Raw genomic sequence first — 8,464 nt, forward strand, 5'->3', positions numbered from 1 at the left:
TTGCTTTGTGCTTTCTTCATCAAAGGGTGTTTTCCTAAATAGGATTCTCCATTAATCCTGGCTTAGGCACAGCTCAGTACTGAGTGAGTAAAGGCTTGTATAAGACACTTAAAGCCAGAGGGTGTTACACAAGGGGTGGATGCAGGGCTGGGTTAGGTTTGGAAATATTCTTTATATTTGCTCTCCATTGGAAGGGTTTTTCCTTGCCTGACTCTTGGATATTATTTGGGGGGTGTAAAAACCAAAGAGCTGGGTTTGTTTTTCTCTCCCCCTCCCAATGAGGGGGCAGCAGCACCACATTCCCCAAATCTCTGGTTACAGAACCAAAATCAGAGTGCATTTGGGCTGTCTGCATTTCCTGGTGAATAGTTAAAAAAAAGACATGGAGAAATTCAGTAGATTCTTTGTGTCTTTTCAGCCTTAATGCTCCAATGCTGCTGCCAACATACAGAATAAAAAATGCCATTTTCAACAGAAGTGTTTAATAAATATTGGTAAATACTGTGTGTTTATGTTGTCCAAAACCATACGGCCTGAACTGTATGTGAATACTACATACGTTGAAATGAAGGATTTGTCTATACAACACTGGCATGTGGATGATGACAGGCTGAAGGAACAAGCTCTCCTTCCCCATGTCATGCACCAGCCTGGCCAGGACAATACAGGGAAACAGAGGATGGTCCCAGCATCCTGATACAACCTTTGCAGGGCAGTTTCATCCCAATTTTTATACATTTTAACTTGTCCTCTCCAGCCATTGCTGCGTCCCCACGACAAGAGCTGTGTCCTGGGAGCAGAGATGTGCCAACTGTCCCTGGGTTGAAGTGTCACTGGTGGACATTGCCTCAACCCCAGGTAAATGTGACAGCACAGCCAGGGCAGGTCTCTGGTGCTACCTGGATGTCAGGACACACAGCAGCAAGTTCTCAGCTCCAAGACATGTTGAATAATTACCTGAGTTATCCTGGAGGTGAACAACTGCTTGAATCAGGGCTTTCAGATCACAGCCTTACTGCAGCTTCTCATTTCTTGTCTTTCCAGTGTTTGATGTTTTGTATCATCCCATCCTTGGGTGAGTCTCCCACACATTCCAGCCTTTCCACCAGCCTGCTGGTGATATCTGAGCTTTGAGCTGTGTGATTCAAGCCACTGGCACCTGCAGCCCTTGGGAAAGCAAAAATCCTTTCATTTAAACGACTTTCTTCCAGTACTGCAAAGTCCAAGAAGGACAAAAATATCATCTCTTGCTGCGACTGGTCCGAACACTCCAGGGCATCGGAAGTGCAGGAGTGTTTGCACACTGGAAGGAATCGTTCCTGTGTTCCCTGGGGGTGAGCTGTGCCTGTGGTGCGTGTCAGGCCCCCAGGGAATGCACCAGGCTCTGCATGGAGAGGTGTAGGATGCTCCTGCTCCACTCAGCGCTTGCACCGCCTTGGTTGTGCCCAGCCCCGACTGCCAAGATTTGGGAAAGGTGTAAATGATCCCACGGGACCTGCAGGAACACGGTCCTCTGTCCTGCAGTGAGTCACAGGGGGGTTCTTAAGGGGTCTGGGAGTTGCCAAATCCACCCCTGCACCCTCCCCTGCTGCAAACACTGAGGCCCCGGGACAGCATTCCAGGAGACATCATCCCCCCTGGCTCAGCTCCAGGGTCCCGTGAGAAGAAACCTTGTCATCATCCTCTTAGTGACAGCAAATTTTGCATTAATTGGCTCATTAAGTGCCGGGCTGATTTTCTAAGCTGCCCTCCCCACCTGGCAAAGCAGGATTAGGAGGGCCTGACAACTTCAGAGACACAGGATCCCGGCAGCAGGTGGGTTTGGGGAGAAGGTCCCCGGCTCACACTGAGCACCAGGCGGGCTGGGGGCTGTGCAGGGCACGGGGCTGCTTCTTGCCTGGGCAGGATCAGTGCCCAGATGGCCGGTGTCTGTGATCCCAGGGATTTTCGTGCGAGGGGATTGTCTTTGCTGCTGGAAGCCACCACGGGGTGTTTAGGGAAGGATGAAGGTAATGCCAAGAGCTGGAAACTGCTCAAACCCCCGGGACTTATAACTTGCCCTTCTTTAAAACCTTCTTAATATCTTCAGTGGCCACAGGCAATCGGGTTCTCAATTTTATAACCAAGAGATTAGCCCAAGGTGCTGGAGTTGCTCACAAAAAGGGACATGAGGTGTTGCACTAAACAGCAGCTGTGGCCACTTCTGACCTCATCCCACTGTGCTGGGCTGGAGCAGCATCCCTGCTTTGGGTTGGGCTATTTGAGGGCAGGAGCCCCTTGTGCAAGGGGATGGGCACGTTTTGCTCCCCGTTTTCCAGGCACTGCTGCCCTGATGGGTTGGAAACGGTCCAGTGACCACGGAAGGAGAGTATTTGGTTCAGCTGTGGTATTGGGAGAAGCACAGGAGAAGGGAATGAGAGAGAAGAGTTGTTTGCCTCACTGATGTTTCACCTGGTGGGTGTGTCCCACGTGCTGATGGAGGATGAAATCCTCTGGGACGTCAGGGAGGAAACAGAACCCTTTTCTGCTCCCACCCCTGGCGTTGCACGAGCTCAGATGCAAAACAAATAGAGGCATGGCATGATCCTCCAGATGGGTCCCCACCATCAGCTCAGCCTGCCCTGGTCACAGCCCAGCACAGTCCCCGGGCTCCCGGCAGGGAACGGGGACATCGGGACAGCTACAAACAGCCAAGAGCAGCTTCGGTTTCTCTTGCAGTAAAAGTCTTCCCAGCGAAAAGGAAACATGGTGCTGATGCTGCACTTGTTGTTGGCAGGATCCAGGAGTGGGATTTGATGTTTTCCACAGTCCTAATTACCCCAGGCTAAATTAGACAGAGCCCCTGCAAGGTATCCCCCCTCCCCGGGGCCTTGAGCAGCCGGTGACTGAACTCTCTGGGTCTGTCAGATGTGCCCTTAAAGGCTTCACAAACAGGGATGTGGATCGGGGTGGGGAAGGGCTGCTCCCCTCCTGCAAGGGCTCTGCTTCCCTATTTTCTGTTAGTTGGGGTTTTAAATGGACTGAGAATCCAGGAGAGGAGGTGCTGGACAGACCCAGCTGGCACCAAAGGCCCACAAGGGACTGTCACCCCACACATGGCCCTGACCCAGACACACATATTTGTTTGCTGCCACCATCACCTTCAACCTACTAAATCATCCCACCTCTTGCACACTCCAAACCCCAAAACTTCATCTCCTCCATTCCAGGCTGGTCCAACCTCTCAAGGGAGATGCTCCTGCTGGTGCCACCACACCGAGCCCTGGCAACACTCACCCCCCCTGCCCCAAGCTGCCTTAATCCATGGCCCTGCTTAGGGGTCTGGGCAAAGATTAGCTGGAAACATTCCCAGTGATTAGGGTTTAAATCCCTTTGACATTTCACATCTTCTTAGAGCTTGTAGGTGAGACCCTGGCAGCTGCAAATCCCCTCGGTCCTCGAGGGAGTGACAGCTCCTGCGCCGCTCAGGAACGAGCTTTACCCAGTTCTTGGTGTTAACCCAAGCTGCTTTGGGCAGTAAATCTCCTTCTGCTGGAAAGGGAATGACTATAAATCGTAAAATTGGCAGGACAGCACTGTGTATCCCCTGTCTGAGTCCCTTGTGCCACTTGGAAAGGAGCAGCCACAGCAGCTGGAGCAAAGCAAACGTTATTCCATCTATAAAAGCCTCACACAATACCCTGAAGATAAGCCTGGCTGGCATTTAGGCACCAATTTATTTGAGTTTTATGGTTTTTTTCCAAACTGGATGCTTGGCTGACAGCAGAAACTACAAAAATTATGTTGTACATTCACAGATACATATAGAAAAGCAGGTAAATAAATACACATACACAAACACCAACAACCCCTGAGGTTCAACACATCCACTTGGTGGGAGCTAAAATGCAAATACAGGGTGAAATCTGGGCTTTGTTTGATTTACAGGCTCTCTGCCCCCAGCCAGGAGGGTTTTTAGCATTTCACAGTGCTCTGGCTGTTGCTCAGGTTTTCCTTCGAGGATTTTAAATCCAGGGCTCAGAAGTTCACCCCACATCCAGGTCACCATCAGGGATTGTCCTCCCACCAGTAAATCTTCATCCTTGGGTTCCCAGGCACCACAGGCCCTTCACAGCAGCTGATGTCAGTCTGGGCTATCACAGTGGTCTGTCCTGAGCTTTTCTCTGTTCTGCTGAGACAGAAGAAACTTTCATAAAATCGTGGAATCATGGAATGCTTTGGGTTGGAAGGGACCTTAAAGCTCATCTTGTTCCACCCCCTGCCATGGGCAGGGACACCTTCCACTATCCCAGATTGATCTTAACCCTGTCCAACCTGGGCACTTCCAGGAATGGAGCAGCCACAGCTTCTCTGGGCAACCTGTGCCAGGGCCTCACCACCCTCACAGGGAAGGATTCCTTCCCAATATCCCATCTAACCCTGCCCTCTGGCAGTGGGAAGCCATTCCCCCTTGTCCTGTCACTCCAGGCCCTTGTCCAAAGTCCCTCTCCAGCTCTCCTGGAGCCCCTTTCGGCACTGGAAGGAGCTGTAAATTCTCCCTGAAGCCTTCCCTTCTCCAGGCTGAACACCCCCAGCTCTCCCAGTCTGGCTCCAGAGCAGAGGGGCTCCAGAATCATGGAATCCCAGAATGTCTGGGTTGAGAAGAGACCTTAAAGCTCATCCAGTTCCACCCTCTGCCTTGTGCAGGGACACCTTCCACTAGCCCAGGTTGCTCCAAACCCCATCCAACCTGGCCTTGAACACTTCCAGGGATGGGGCAGCCACAGCTTCCCTGGGCACTTGCCCTGACTCGCTTCTGGAAGCTCAGCCCCGGGCTCATCCTCCTCCTCACCTGGAGAATTTTGCCGTAGGGCGCAAACGAATCCTCCAGGTACCGTGTGCCGAAGCCCATGATCCTGTTCACGGCCTGGCTGCAGATTCCAGCCAGCGTGGCCGTGAGGTGGACCGTGAAGGCAAACTGGATCTCCTGGGGGTTGGCATCAGCCCTGCTGGCCGTCATTTCCCGCCGGACGTAGGCGTCGGCCAAGTCCTTGAAGGAGCTGTAGGACATGTCCCTGAAGAAGAGCTGCAGCCGCGCGTCCTCCCGCATCTGGGGAGAGGCAAGTGAACAACGTCAGGAGCGAGGGATCCCACGTGTCAGCCCCGTGCTGATGCCTTCACCCCACGCTGAGGGAGGACACACAGACAGCCACGACCACGCCCAGGCGGGGAATTGGGAGTTGCCATTTCCTTGATTTTACTGATCCCCTGCACCAGGGGATCGATGGTGTTGCTGCATTTCACAGCAGTGCAGAGCTCGGCCCAAATTCCCTCAGCTCTCCTCTCACCTGCCTGTCCAGCTCATCTCCTGCGCTCCGGAGCAGGGCCACGATTCTCCTGATGGGTTCATCTGCAGACAGAGATCCCACATTACCTCCAGCCCTTTCTCCAAGCCTCCCACACCCACATGCTCTGTTTAGTCCCCAGAAAAAATTCCCTGAGCGACATTTGTCCATCTCCATCCCTCCAAAAACCATTTCAGCCTGTTGCCAAGCGCCTTGTTACCCTCACCCAGCAAAACCACGCTCCTGCCTTTGAATTTTGCCCTTTGTGTGGTCTAGTTGGAAGTTGTCCCTGCCCATGGAAGAGGGAGGGAATGAGATGATCTTTAAAGTCCTTTCCAACCCAAACCATTCTACGAATTTCTCTCTCCCCCAGTCAAGACCTGATGCTGAAAACCTCCACCAAAGCCTTTGTATTCCCTGGATCAGGACTGCAGCAGGGGTTGGGTGCTGTGCAGTCTCTGTGTGGGGACAAGTCTTGTGTGCATATCTTTTCTGTAGGTGCCAGCAAGGGCAACACTCACCAACCCCATCGGTGCCAGGTGGCTGTGGGGGCTCCCCAAATCCACTTGCTCTCCTCCCCTGGCTCTCACTGCCCTGCACGATCAGCCCAATCTCTTCTGAGACCTCTGTGTAGTAGCCATCGGGCTGTTCCACCTCTGCTGGAAGAAAAACACACATTCAGAAGTGAGGATTATTTTTGTTGGTGAATGATTGAAAGGGAAAAGCAGCTGCAGCAGGGACTGGATGTGCTGGTGCCCACCCTGGATTAGTGAATTCCTGTGCTGGAGGATGTGGCTGCGCTTTCTGAGCCACAGCTGAGCAGCTGTGACTTGCCCCAAATCTGCCAAAGCTCCTTGTAAATCCCCTCACCAGTGTTTTGGCACTGGAAGGGGTGGAATTGGGTGTCCCACGGGCTCTGCTGCACCACACCCACCCTCATGGCAAATGTCAAACACCTTAACATCGGCCCCGGAGTGGTTTAGGATTTAATCTCAGGTCTCAAACACAGGTTTAAACTAAACCACCGTGACCCTTGGTTGCCAGAGGGGCGAAAACTTGTGCTTGGGTGGTTACTGCCAACATCAGGCTTGGGGTGACGTGTGCTCAAAGCACGGGCAGAACAACCCTTTCCTGGGGCAGCGGGTTGGGATTGGAGTCTCCAAAGCCCATCCCAAAACCCCAGAAAGCCCCGGGAGGGTGACACCTCATTAGAAACCAGCACTAAACATGACGGTTTTCCCAAAAGAAGCCCAGGGAGGTCCCGTTGGATGAAGGGGTGGGTCGGGGTGGGTGAGTGGGGGTCCCACCTGGCGTGGCCGGTGCCAGGACGTGCCGCAGGGGAAGGCAGCCGGGTCGCTTGGTCCTCGCCCCGGATCCCGTCTCTCCCCGCTCCTCCTCCCCGTGCTTCTTCAAGGAGAAAACCTTCTTGATGCTGGTTTTCCTCTTCGGGGCTCTGCCTGGCACTGGGGATGTGCTTGAGTCCACTCTGTGTTTTTTGGCTCCTTCTGGTTTGGAGCCCTGAGAAGCTTTGGCATCTTTCTCCTTTGCTTTTTGCCCTGCGTTTTCCTTCTGGTCCTCGGGGCTCCTCTTGAAGAAGAAATTTAAGAAACTTTTCAACCAGGTTGGTTTTGAACCCGAATGTTGGGTTTTGCCTTGGGAGGAGTTTTTTGTGCTTTTCCTCTTGGGCTTTGGCCCCTCTTTAGGGACCTCCTGGGGAGCTTTGCTGTCATCATCCAGAGCCTCTTCCAGGTCCAGCACTTTCAGTCCCTCCTCCTGGTTCTTCTTGGGGCTGGATTTGGCACCTGAGTATGTACAGAAGTCGCTTTCTGACCGTTGCAGCCCGTCCGTCTTCCTCCCTCGCCCTCCAGTTTTCTCCTGTAGGGTTTGTTTGGCCACTGGTGGGTTTTCACGGCAGCTCAGCGAGCACCTGACATAAATCTCCAGCACCTTCTTGGCCCCCTGCCTATCCAGGGAGAGGATCTTGCCCGACGGCTGCCTCCCCACATCCCACCGAGGCACCTCCTCAGCCAGAGCCCTCACATTGCTGTGGAGAAAAACATTTTCAGCCTGGTGGTTTTGCTTTCCCCAAGTGGCTGCACAGTGGGGTTGGGCATGATGGAAATCCCCCCTATTCTGGCACCCAGGGGTGCCTGAGACTGTTAATATTCCTGGTTACTGATCAGCCAGTTTTACAGTTGTTATCTGGCTGCTCCTGGTGCAGGCGGCCCACGCAGGGTTTTATGATGGACTGTAGACACCACTGATAAAGGAACTGAAACCACAAGGGAGCGGGAGATGGGCTGGGCATGTCTCAGGGGAGAACTTGGTCACCATCCAGGGGGTTTCACCCAGTAAGGTTATCACCCAGACACCCTCCTATCACCCCATTGCAACGTGTTCCCACATTGTGATGAAAAATGACACCCCAGGAGCACACGGTGAATGACACAATTCAGATTTTTGAGTATTTCCCCTTAAAGTATTGGCTGCTAAAAAAAAAAAAATCCTCCCTCAACAAGGCTGGAGAGGTCAAGGGAAATATGGGCTCTTGTAAATCTGCTCAGTGACACAGTCCCTCTGAGCTCCCACCAGCACAGGGCTGTGAACAGAGCTCAGACCACCCACTCCCTGCCTTTCCCATCGCCCTTTTTCTCTGTATTTGCAAGCAAAATTAAACAGGAATGTTGCTATTGAAAAACCAGGAAGCCGTGACTGTGCCTTGTGTTGGTTTTATCTTTGAAACCAATTTCACCCTTCAAAGAACCAGACCCAAAACAGACTTTCTCCGCCACTGAACAGCACAGAGGGAGCAAGCACAGAAACCTGGTACACCGGGCTGTAAAACCACCCTGGAGTTGGGCATCAGCCTCCCCTCAGACTCAGTGAACATCATCACAATGCCCAGCACACCCACCCACCCCACCTTGGCCGGTTCTGGGGATCAGGAAGACAAGTTTCCTTCATCCAAGCCAACACCAAACCCCACCAACCACCCAATAACAAATCATTCCACTAAATTTAATCACAGTAAAGCCACAACCCCCATCCTACTTCGATGATTCGAGTGCATTGGCCACACTGTTCATTATTTACCAGTTTGGGTTTTACCTTTCCATCAGTATTTCTGCCTGTTTGGACAT

At 52.6% G+C, this 8,464-nt stretch overlaps 1 protein-coding gene across 1 annotated transcript; it reads right to left on the reverse strand.

Annotated features, from left to right (window-relative positions):
• Positions 1 to 3,766: 3,766 nt before the first annotated feature.
• LOC108500456 lies at positions 3,767 to 8,464 on the reverse strand. Its single transcript, XM_017821393.1, has 6 exons — positions 8,433 to 8,464; positions 6,632 to 7,368; positions 5,846 to 5,980; positions 5,328 to 5,389; positions 4,832 to 5,089; positions 3,767 to 4,168 (listed from the first exon to the last, which is right to left on the reverse strand). The coding sequence occupies exons 1-6, from the start codon at positions 8,462 to 8,464 to the stop codon at positions 4,124 to 4,126; spliced, it is 1,269 nt and encodes a 422-aa protein (XP_017676882.1). The 3' UTR covers positions 3,767 to 4,123.

This window comes from Lepidothrix coronata, unplaced genomic scaffold (assembly GCF_001604755.1).
Source record: "Lepidothrix coronata isolate B3197 unplaced genomic scaffold, Lepidothrix_coronata-1.0 Scaffold90, whole genome shotgun sequence".
NCBI classification, from domain to species: Eukaryota; Metazoa; Chordata; class Aves; order Passeriformes; family Pipridae; genus Lepidothrix; species Lepidothrix coronata.